Genomic DNA, 12,997 nt, shown 5'->3' on the forward strand with positions numbered 1-12,997 from the left:
ATAAATGATTGCTACAACATGGTTGACCAATAAGTGCTTTTAACTACTAGCAAGCGTCTCCAGACTGGTAAACATAAACGTAATTGAAAGTATTTATTATTAATATTTAAAGCATTAACTTTGTGGTGAAACATTTTAATAAATGTTATTAAATATTTTAATAACCACTTACCGACTTTTCTATGTCTACCGGTTTCGAGACGTACCCGTATCTTTGTCAGGACACCGATTAAACCAACATGCAAACCAACATGCAAAATCCACTATACACCTTCACCATATTTGTTGCACAAAAATATAAAACCAATACGACATGAATTTTAAAAAGTACATGCACTGATTAGGACAAACATGCAGTGATTAATTTATGAAAATATTATTTTGTTTGAGAATTAATTTAAAAAAGTAGAGGGGATGGAAGGAGAGGGTAAAATTAATAGGTTTAATAGGGTGACCATTAAAGTGGAACATCGTATAAAATACTATATTGGAAGTTTGTTTGATTACTGATCAAAGGAACATTATTTTTTTAAGCTTTCCTAATGTAAAATATTTCCATATTATTAACTTTTAACCCTTTATATTTGTATGTAAGATTTTAACTCCTGGATTTTAACTTCTGTTTTTATATTTTTGTGCAACAACTATGGTGAAGGTATATAGTGGGTTTTGCATGTTGGTTTGTATGTTGGTTTAATTCGTGTCCTGACGAAGAGACGGGTACGTCTCTAAACCGGTAGACATAGAAAAGTCGATAAGTGGTTGTATACAAATATTTAATAACATTTATTAAAAGTATTTATTATTATTATTATTATTATGGATAACTTATACAGCGCCGTTTTCGTAATATAATACCTCAAGGGTGATTTACATAGTGATTCTATAGTTAAATAAATTGAATTGAAGTTTTTAAATTTGTAATTTAATTAAAACAATTTATTTTGTTGTCACATGCTACGGATTTAGTAAAATGATTTAAAGAACAAGTGGGTTTTAAGTTTTTTTCGAAACATCACTTCACTTTCGTAGCCTCGCACCTCTGCTGGGAGAGCATTCCATGCCATAGGGCTTGCGACCGCAAATCCGCGTTCACTGGATTTAGTGCGTTGTTTGCGTAGAGGTATAATAACTTTTCCTCTCGCCGTAGACGTAGCTGATCTAAGCGTGAGACGCCTGTCAGCTAGTTCACCTGGAATGAATCGTTCCCTTAGATATTCCGGAGCTTAGTTGTGCAGTGACTTTTACATAAGCTAACAGAGTTTGAATTCGACCCTCTGTGAAAAACGTAGCCAGTGTAGTTCCCGAAGTAGTAGAGTAATATGACTGAACTTAGAGATTCCTAAAATAAGTCTCACTGCAGCATTCATTACAGATTGTAGGCGAGTCATTCTGTTCATTGGTAGACCTGCATAGATACCATTACAATAATCGACTCTAGACAATACAAACGCATTTATTAATTGACGGGCGGCATCAACCGGCAAATTTTTGCGTATGCATTTAATTTGTCTCAGTTGGTAAAAGCATGAACTAATCGTTCTACTAATTTGAGCTTCAAGAGAAAGGTCAGAATTGAGTAAAACTCCCAGTAGTTTAACGGTGGGTAAAGCGGTACTCCCTACATTGGGTAGAGCCGTATCCTGGATCAAATTCTGTCGTCTGACTTAAGCCACCCATAGTTGGTCCGTTTTTGATGGGTTTAATGTTAGTCTGTTTTCAGTCGTCCAGTTTCCTATTTTCTCGATGCATCCATCAATTAAATTGACAAGCACACTTCTCTCGCCTGGTTTGCGTTAATTAAAGATATAAAAGAAAATATCTTAGATTCAAACCGGGTTGTGATCCCTCGGTAGTATTGTGGATTTCCATTTTTCCAGCACAAGTTATGTACGACTTTTAGAACATGCTCTGAAAATTTTAATATTTGAGTAAATAATAAGAACTCAAGTTTTGATCTTTAATAAATATGTGCAAAAAGAACGGACGATATAATGGGATACGTGTGTTGGGGGTGTACGTGTACAGCAATGAACGATTTTTTTATGTTAAAAATATATTATTTTTTTTTGTCGTCCTGTACAATAAACATGGTCAAACTTTGGAGGCTAACGTGGTAAGTATTTAAAATTCTGTCAGTTGCTATTTTAATTTAACTTATTTGAAAATATAAGTAATTGCTTAATTACAATAGAATTCATTAAAAATAAAGGTTTCGCCTGTCAGAAAAGTCCGTTTGAAACAAATCGCAGATTTATTAGAACAACTATGTGAAAAGGTACTGTGACGTCAGATATATAAATAAAAGCGGGTGTATAAAAATCTTTACTAAAAATGTACATAGATTGAGTTGATCTATTGATATTTCTTGGTGGAACTGCATTTCAATTATAATAATAAAAAAACGAACATAGTTTTATTCGACTTGAATTTATAATTTTTACTAGTTTAGCGATGTTGGTCACGACAAAACCCGGTCACTGGTAATAATACAAATAAAATTGAAATCATGCTACATATTTTTATCATTTAAATGAAAATAGTAATTTGAGTAAAAGTAAAAATTAAAAAAAAGCATTATGTATAGTTTTAATATCGTATCGACATTGTTTAAACATCCCAATATAAAACACCTTCTTCTTATTTTCCACATCCACTCCTAAGTGGACCATGTGGATATCACCAGTTGCCTTCAGGAAACCCTATTGTTCGCCAGTCTCTCACCTCCTCCCACGTCAATCCTGCGCTCCTGAGTTCTGCCGAATAAAGTCGAAAGATCGCCATCGACGGCCTTCTAGGACGCGGACGGCGTGAGCCCGCAGGCTTAAAGAAGAGGCAACTTGGGTTTAGGTTCTCCTGAGGCATGCGCAGCACGTATCCAAACCAGGTCCACCGCCGCGTCTTCAAAGCGCTCGTTATAGGAGGCTGCTGTGTCCGTTTTCCAATTTCAATTTTAGTTAAAATCGAACCACCGTATAACTTATATTATTCTGAGGCACTTACTCTCAGAACTCAGAAGTTTGGTGTTCTAAGATTTGGTAAGGAGCCTAAATTCGCACTTATATAGGACTAATGGCATTATATAAGAGTTGAATAATAGGAATTTCGTCTTGACTGAGTATAGACGAGAGTAAATAATAAAAAAAACATATAAATATGTTAACGAATTACGGTTCTAGTTGAGTGTTTTTGAATTCAAATCAAAATTCATCGTTCAATCCACTTTACCACAAATTCAGTTTTTTTTAATAAAAAAATCATCAAGAAAATGAAGTAATTAAAAATAATGTAATTATTTTGAAAAATTAAATAACCTTATTTTATGAGCCACTTTATTTTATGAGCCACTTTATTTATTTACTCAATCAACTACTTTTGGGAATGCATTCCGTCTTCAAAATTAAAGAAGTTATTTTTCAAAATATGGTGAGCAAATTTCGAAAACTTTTTTTTGCTGAGATATCGCATGTGTTCTATATAATTGTAATATTAAATGAACGCGATACTTTTCCTTTACAAAAACCGCTCTGCAATCATGGCAAGTAACCCTGAAGAGGGCAACATGTTGTTGCCGAAACTAGTTGATTGTGTTTACAAATAGGTTATGTGGTCAACAATATTACACATAACAGTAAATGGCAGAAATGCCGTATATACATAAATAAATAAATATAACAATGATTTTTAAAGTGGAATAAAAAATTGGATTGCTTATATGTAACAAGGCTTTATATTGATTATTATTTTATGTAAACAGTCATCTATTTAATTTTTTTGTAAATCAATTTTGTGTTAAAAAAAAACGTTTGCTTTTAGTTCTAAATAATGTTTATATTACTTTTTAAATTTAAACAATTTCTCTTACGTTTTTCTTTGTAAAGAAAAAATAAGAAACCTAATGACAAGCCGGTTTCGCGGTTTAATGGGTTTCAATATTTTTCCTTTTTTTATTTTCTGTTCGTGTTTACCTTCTAAAACAAAAATAAATACAAGAAAAAAGTGCTACAAACATCCAAAATATCATTAAAAATTGTTTTGCGGAAGACAGAAACATTTTGTGTGAAGTTGCACTGTATTAGCTTTCTTGTCCATATGTATATGTATTGTACATTTGCCTGTTTAGAGAATAACTCCTCCCTTTCATTGTTCTAACTAATGAACCAAGCTTTGGAAGCTCTATGTTAATCCTAAAATGCAATCAACCTATGTAGTGAATAGAAGTGACCATTTATATGTTTTAGTATTGAGAAGAATTTTATATTTACTTTGTGACGAAATAAATCTAGGAGTTCTAAAATTTGAAACGGGTTGTGGTTCCAACCTGGCAAAATAAACGTCTAAAGTTTGAACTTCATTATAATACAACTTTCCATTTTCAAACATAATTTACTCATGTGTGGCTGTGATGTCACACTATTCGACATAGGACACAAGACTTGATAGAAGACAAAGACAAAAATTATGAAGTCGTATTTTTTGTAATCTTCAAATGGACATTTTCACACCGGATTTGGAAAGTAAAATTTATATAACTATGCTGGATGTTAATACAAAAAAAAGATATCATTGCTACGTAAAAATGAATATCCGCTAATTTAACAACACATATGTTTAAGAGAGAGCACGAAGGTAACTACTCATAACAAGGGAGACAGAGACGCTGTTCTGTGGCGGGTGTTGCGTAAAACAGATTCAGTCTTCAGTCAGTTGATGCGACGGATTTATGATATTTAATTTATTTTGCTACAACAGGGGTAAATTATATAAATATTTGCATAAATTATGAAAAAAATATTATTTAACAGTATGTTTCCCGGTTTTTTTTAAATGTCTAAGATTTAGAATGTTCCGTCTTTTACTAGTGGTAACACGATGTTACATCACCGCGCGCAAAGGGATTATTTACCACAGTCTTTTAAGAGTTAGCTTGTTAAAATTACGAATGTTTCTTATTTCAAATACACTTCAGAAGCCAGTCCAAGGACAACGAAATATTATAGAGTAAAATCACTTTTGAAATGAATATTGTACGTCATTTTGGCAGGAACTAAACCTTGACCACACTTTAAACATTGTAATGCGAACGTGCCAAGTATTACATCTTAAGGAGAATTTTCTATTCACTCGATTTCGTTTTTTTTAATTAAAATTTTTGTTTGTTTTCTAGTTGTTTTTATTATTTACTTTAAGTTATGTTTTTACAAGCTATTATATATAATTATCTCAAACTCATATATTGTCTATGCCTCTCAACTGAGGAATCATCTCCCATCCACCACCAAAGATGTCACTACAGTATCTGTTGAAATCACGTCTGAAGAAACATCTCCTTTCTATTCTTTGATCTCTTCTCCTTTCTTCTTTACACTTTTTTCCTTTCTCTCTAATGAGATAGTTCTTAATAGTAACAGTATTTATTTAGTGTGACTTATATACAAATACATTTATTTCTATTTTTAAACATCGTAAGTTTTTTTTTTTTTTATTTACTTGCATTTAAAAAATTGAACTTTTGTTTTATTGGTTGGTTGCAAAAAAAATCCATTTAGCAATAAGCCCACAATAAAACATTTAAATTATTTCAAAAAAAAAAAATTAAAAAAAGGACACGTCATACAGTACACATCGAAACAGCAAATAAAAAAAAATATATAGCCACCGACAGTAAAACTGTCGTTTAAGGTTCTGCTTCTTTTTTAAACACAAAACTATTTCTTCATCTGTCTGGGCCCGGTCGGATCATATATGATTTCAATTACTTCTGGTGTAGGTTTTTAGAGCTTATTTTTTCCTTATTTTTGTTGTTCCATGCGAGATAGAGAATGTCTGTTATTATTATAATTTTGAAGATTGTAATTGTTTTTTTTTTCTTTGTTACAGCTGCCCAAGCCAATATCTGGGGTTCCCAGGATGTGTACGTGAAGAAAGGGAGCACAATCTCTCTCACCTGCTCTGTAAATGTGCACTCGACTCCACCTTCAAGTGCCTCCGTTCTATGGTAAGTCTGACTTAAGTTCACAGTGGGGTTGAACTTTAGCGCGCCACAAGAACTCGGAGGCGAGTTTATCATACAATTGAATTAGTTCCGCGATATATGTATGTATGGTATTTTTTTGACTAATGCTCACAAATTCTCATTTAAGGTACCATTACTTCTGTTCAGTTTATATCAATTAATTATTTCTTTAATTGATAGCAAACTTTTCAAGATGATTTTAATGGCCTGAATCATGTATAATAATTTTGAAATAGGAAATAATTTTTTTTTTCTAAATTTTTACTCCCGAAAAATGAAAAATTGGATTATAAAAAAATGGCTAAATATTTTTTAACAATTTTAAATTTATATGTAAAAATGTATATGTGTATGTGTATGTATGCATGTGCATGTAAATGTATGTGCGTGTATTTATATGTTAATATATTTAATATGTTTCTATCCAGATGGATATATATTTGTATACCTATGTGGGTTCATTTCCTTATTTCAACTTATAATCGTTTCTTAAAGTCTTTCTTATGGTATTCTTACTTTGACAAGTCCATACTTTACTTTCATACATCAGAGTCAGCACTTGAACTCCATTGTGAACTGCTGGTTTTGCCTCTTGCGGCAAACATTTATTTACCATGGTCAATTTAAGCGCACCATTCACTCTCCCGGCGCTCGCCCTCCTTTCAATATCTTTCTCAGGCATTCCATCTTATGAAAACTATAATTCTAAGATACACAGATATAGTTCCCGATGAGAACACAAAATTTAATGTCATTTTTCGCAAGCCTTGATGCTCTGGACAATTTACCAATGTAATTGGGCTTTTTGGCCTGTTGTGGTGCAAAAAAATATCAACAATATTTTTTTTTAAATATCTTTCAAGTGTACTTACTGTTGTAAAATATCTCCTCAAAGGTAGAGAAACTTATTAAGTAGAAAAAAGTTTTTGAACAGAAAACCGATGGGTAAAAATACATTCGTATTATGGCAATTTGGCAGAGTGAAAGTTTTTTAACCTCGTAAAACAAAAACCATAATAATGATAATATATTTGAGAACAAACATATTTAGATTATTTCTAGAAAATGTGATAGCAATGGTTTCTTAAAACAAGTTTTATAAAAACAATATTGATCAATTTCTAGAAACGAATTCTGAAAAGGAATACCAAAAAATATTAAAACGCCTGAAAGGTTAAGCTAAATGAAAACCCATAACAAAATGATATTAACGATATCAAGTGATTCCAAAAATTTTGGTTCAAAACATCAAAAATAGAATATTATGATGATAGAAGAAAATTAACATAAGAATAGCTTTTACTTTTACATTAATATGTTTAAACCATGAATATTTGAAAAACATATTTGGAACAAAAATAAAATGCTAATGAATTTACTTTGAGAATTTGAGAAATTTCGACAAAAAAATGTAATGTTACTAAAAGTTTATACATATTTTTTAATTTATTTTTATTTTTTTGTTTTTTTATAATATGCATGAGAGGTAAAATAGAGTATACAAAAAATAAATTCATTATTTATGTACATTAATGTTCCAAATATAGTCTAATCGATCGGAGCTTCTCCGTCTTCTCGTGATTTAAATTTTAAAATTAGATCATCGATAAATGTTCTCATAATGTGTTGGTATATTATGGGTAAAACTCCATTTATCCGAACTTTGGTCATCCATATTGCCAAATATCCGGATCGTAAAAATGAAGTTAATCTAAAAATTAGGACATCGCTGCTCGTGAACGAGTTTCTTCACCAAAGCAATTAAGTTTACATGGACATGTTTAAATAAGGTTTTAATGGGATTTCAATTCGCTGTATTATTTCAAAAGTAATGAAAATATGATTGATGAGTAGATTTTACATTTTATTTTAAAACATTGCTTTTATTTTATGGTAAATCCAATTATTCAGATTTCTGCATGTCCGGATAACGTCTGACACTAATTGAATCTGGATAGTAAGAGTTTTAATGTACAAGGCTTATATTTTGTAGTTATTTTATTTTACATTTAATAAAATTATTGATGTTCAAATTTTACTTCTTAAGTAGGAGTCTACCTGATTTAGTTTTAATTTTAATATGACAGATCCTCATCTAGTGGGAAATTTTAGCTGTGGTTTTTTTTCTGGAGCCACCCCGTTCCCTTTATTTAAAGTATTAATAGTACGTGTTAATTTTTTTCAGGTATCACGGTAACTCCGTGGTAGACTTCGACTCTCCACGTGGCGGTATCAGCCTGGAGACGGAGAAGACTGAAGGTGGAACCACCAGCAAATTGCTAGTCACTAAGGCGGCCCTCAGTGACTCCGGCAATTACACGTGTGTTCCATCCAACGCCAATCCAGCGAGTGTCAGCGTGCACGTCCTGAATGGTTTGTTCATTTGATTTAAAACAATACTTAAATCTCAACATAGATAAAAAACCGTTTTCGAAAGGAACATGGACGTGTGGTGAGTTTACAAAGCATGTAAAAAATGTGTGATTTTTTTATATAAAAATGTGTACTCCACTGTAGGATATTGGCCTAGCCCTGTCTTCTCCACTCCTCCCAGGTCTACGCCATCCTCATCTGTTGTCTTCTGACAAACCTCTGAATATATTTTCTAACCATCTCATTAATGTGTGTCTTTGAGGCTTCGTATTCGGTGTTAACTCAAGAACACGCTTTTTCCATTTATCACCATTTACTCGAGCGATATGGTCTACCCATTTTTACTTCGACCAACCTTTTCAGTCCACCACACCACATGCTTTTTGTTTGACTTCGGATCTAATAGTTTCAATTTCAATTTTATGAATTAATGTGTTTGTAAAATTTAAAATATGAAATACAAATAAACGTAGGTATACATTATATATTGAAAATATGTTAAAATATATACATGTATGTATGTGTGTATGTATATATTTATAAATTTCATTTTCCAAATTCCATTCTCAAGAAGCTGTTTTATTTTTGTTGAAATAGTACTCTTGAGTACCGTTTATACGAGGACAATGCAATCAATAGAGCAATATTGTCTTGTCCCAGCTCCGCAAAAAGCCTCGATCGCACAGGACAGGACGTTAGGGCATTACTAAAATTCAGCCTCTAATTACACTGAAATATGAATACATGACACGACGGCGTTTATTACGAGCGAACCCACGAAAATTTTTATGTATTTTATTTTTCATTTTGATTTTTTTTTTGTTAGGGAAACCAACAGTTTTTCATACATATTTATGGTAAACAAACAGATACATTGTATGAACTAAAAGCCAATAACAGATTATCATAAAGTGTACAAAGTAAGCAAAGAATATAAAATACATTTTATATAAATACATATAAGTTTTAACATTTAAAACTGTTATTTTTATGTATATATTTTTTAATAATCAAAGAATATGGATTTTTTTTAAAAAACAGTTATTTTTAATTGAGTGAGATTAGAACAAGAATGTGTGAAAATTGGATAAGGAGGGGAAAGGAGATGTACATATTCATAGATCTAATAAGTTACATAATGCATTTTTATCGTTTATTTTAAATCTGACAGAGTGGTGTTTGTGTAGTCTATGTCTTAAAATTTTGTATTGTACACTGAAGAAGTCCTCAATGTTATTCAGGCATCGTACACTGATAACAGCGGGAATTATAATTAAGTGGACTGTATGGAAATTGTAACTCACTTTTGAAGTTCTTCCGATTGTTTCTTATATGGAGCACTTCACTATTGCTATGGCACAGATACCAGTATCGTGTTGATGATGATGAATTATATAGTTTCGGCTGTTTATATAACACTTATTTCACTTTTTCCGAAATATGCTGACGAAGGGTATGATACAGATTTATCATAGAGACAATTTTTCACATGTGACTTGCTCACAGAACAGTAGAAGAACAAGAATTTGATAAAGAAAAGATTTGTGTAATAGCGGGATATTTATAGACTTATATGAGTTGCCACTATAGACAATGTAAATTCAGTACTCAACAAATACGAGGTTTTACTAATTGGTACATAAAACTGGTGGTACCGTCCAAGATGTCATATAATTGATAAAAATGGCAGCACATTTTTGGTAGAAACTCGCACGCGTAGGGCAAGTCGCTGTTATTATAAGGTCGGAGACAGCCTGCCCGTTTTTTTCTGTGACAATATCTCAGAAAAGCGTCTACAAATCTACCCACTAATTTCAAAAATTTATTTATCTACATTCAAATCACGTATGAAATGTCACTTTCTGAAGATTTAAGTTTTTTCTTTTTCCTCCCTCATTCCTTCCCTCTTTTTATAGTACAGTGAAGGTATGTAGTCAATTTTTTACTTCTTATAAAATAAACATGTTTATCAATATTTTGTTATATTACGAAATTATTAATAAACCAACAATATGTTCATATGCCACTGATTTTCTCAAATTTAACTTTTTGGGTAGGTAGGAAGAAATTGCTTTAAGGCAGTATGCTCTGCTCTTATGCATATGTATGTAAACTGTACATGTATATAAAGTGTTTAAATTAGTAAATAAAAAAATAAATGTCTTGTCCTAGAAATTGCCGTTGACATCTGGACAATAGAGCGAATTCTGGGACAGAACAATATTTTATGGTCCACGTGTAAACGTTGAAAAACAATTTATCGATACTGAGAATGGAAAACAATAACGTTCGTAACGTAAATAATTTGCTAGAGAAATATGAAACGCGTATCTGTACTTGGTATTTTCCAATGAGATGTGTTTCTTCGTATTCTTCTGAAAATGATTAGAGATAATAATGAAAAAGTAAACATCTTATCGATGGCTGTTATGTAACCGATGCTCTGGGTTACGATTACTAGGAGACGTTAAAAATTGATCGATATCGGTGAACCAGAAATATTTTCCTTATGAGAATTTGAATATTCGTATTAAAAGTAAATTTTTGAGGTAAGGAAGTTTATAAATTTACAGGGCTCTGATTGTTCATAATTGATCACTTTACACATTGTATAAAATTTAACATTCCGCCTGTGTTTTAACCTTTTCTGTGCCGCTAGGTATTTATTTTTATTTTTATTTATTCATACAAATACATACATATTACAAAAAATTATAATAATTACTTATTCCAAATTCTATGAGGCCAAGAGCTTCGTGTTGAGTTGGGATACAATGTTATAGAATTTAGAAACACGTACATAATTAGTCGGGTTGTGACCCGTGGCTAGCGTTGCGGACTCACGGATCAGAGGTCCGAGGTTCGAGCCCTACTCTACCCCAACTTGATTTCCATTTTCTAATAGCGAGTTATTTACAACTCGTTGAATATAGCTTACAAAATTGAAATATTCGGGCAAATTTTCAAAGCGCTTATATGTTTTTTTATTTAAAAAAAAAAATCAATTAAAACAAAAATTAAAATTAAATATTATTACATAAGTATACCTACAAATATTTCAAAGGGCATCTGGACAACATGCTTCATCATCATCATCATTCCCTTTCCACACCTAATGGTACATAGGACACTATCAATCGCCAATCTACCAATCACAGCGTATCTTGATCATTTTTTTACATGAAGGTAAGGTGAGCAGTATTACGCTTCAGGTACCAGTCTAGAGACTATGAAATATTCTTGTGTGAAAATACCTTTTTAAATTTTCGTCCTATTTCTCTACTCCCAACCATAAATAAAGTTTTTGAAAAATATCTTGTCAAATGTATAAATGTATTTTTATCTAGAAATAATATTTTATGTTCAAATAAATATGGATTCCAGAAAAAAAAAGAGTACTACGCTTCTACTTTCTAGATTTTTAAATTATACAAACATGTTTTTATATTGATGATAGACTTTTCATAAGCCTTTGACACGCTAAACCATGAAAGATATAGTTTAGCATTTTGGAGAGTGGTGCGATGGTTTGAGGGTCTGAAGAAGCCACTTACTCACTAATGGTGAAGAGAACACAGAAGAAGTTTCTTTGTTACCTGTACATGAGAGAATGCGGATACTACCCATTGCAGTACCTATCATTGTTTCTTTTGGGTTTCTAAGTTTTACAAGTTTGCGAACCAGAAGGAGTATTGCCTTGCTTTAGTAAAAATATGTAATACCAACATTTTGGAATGCATAAAATTATATACAAAACTAGTGGACTCGACAGACGTTGTCCTGCCCGAACGTTAGCTTGCCTGCTATTATTACCTTGGAATAAGACTTTTCATTGATAATTAGGTACCTAGGTACTTGTTTATGGTTGAACTTCAAACATAATATAATTAACTTTCAAATAAAGAATTCTTTTTGCAAATGTCAAACACTGGTTTATTCACCAACAGAGGAGCAGTTTATTCATGAATGCGATTTTCAAAATTGTATGTCAGTTAATATCAGTTAATAATATTTTAGTATAACCAAAAATCCAGTAAAAAAAAATATGGGAAGAAATTATAAGGGATGTAAGGAAAGAATCTGATTGGGATCCATGAAAAGCGAATGTTGTTTTTAAACATTCAAAAAATATTCATGCCTCTAACTTTTTTCTACCGATTCGATTGAAAAATTTAATTCTTACGAACACTTACAGCGCAAAGATGTACATTTCGCTGAAAACCACACGTAAATCGGTTAAGCCGTTTAGGAGTAGTTCAGTTATATCACACGTACAAAAGAATTATAGATGCATATAAAGATACATGATAGCTACGTATCGCAGACCATTTTTTCTTCATAAATGCAGAACCAATTTACCGTTGATGATGCCTGTGGGGACAATGATTAGTCTGCGGAACAGCCTTCTAAAAGAGGTGGATCTTTTTCATGATGAAAAAACCAGTTTTTGACTCTACTTCTATAACTACCACATTTCAAAGAAAGCGTCCGAAATCTATAGTTTTATTTTGCGAATATGTAAGCCATCCAATAGCCCAAAAATTGAATTAACATTGTATAAATCATTAGTTCGTAGTTTGCTTGAATTTAATTCTAAAATATGATCTC

General features: G+C 31.7%; 1 protein-coding gene across 1 annotated transcript in view; it reads left to right on the plus strand.

The window, feature by feature from the left end:
• Positions 1–12,997, plus strand: part of LOC148280318 (uncharacterized) — a 223,049-nt gene that overhangs the window by 200,201 nt on the left and 9,851 nt on the right. Inside the window, exons 5-6 of the mRNA XM_088228569.1 lie at positions 5,881–5,998; positions 8,202–8,389. Coding sequence (XP_088084695.1) covers positions 5,881–5,998; positions 8,202–8,389 — 306 coding nt within the window. The remainder of the gene's footprint in view (positions 1–5,880; positions 5,999–8,201; positions 8,390–12,997) is intronic.

Source organism: Micrasema longulum, unplaced genomic scaffold (genome assembly GCF_059751315.1).
Source record: "Micrasema longulum isolate JH-2025_06_02 unplaced genomic scaffold, ASM5975131v1 h1tg000595l, whole genome shotgun sequence".
NCBI classification, from domain to species: Eukaryota; Metazoa; Arthropoda; class Insecta; order Trichoptera; family Brachycentridae; genus Micrasema; species Micrasema longulum.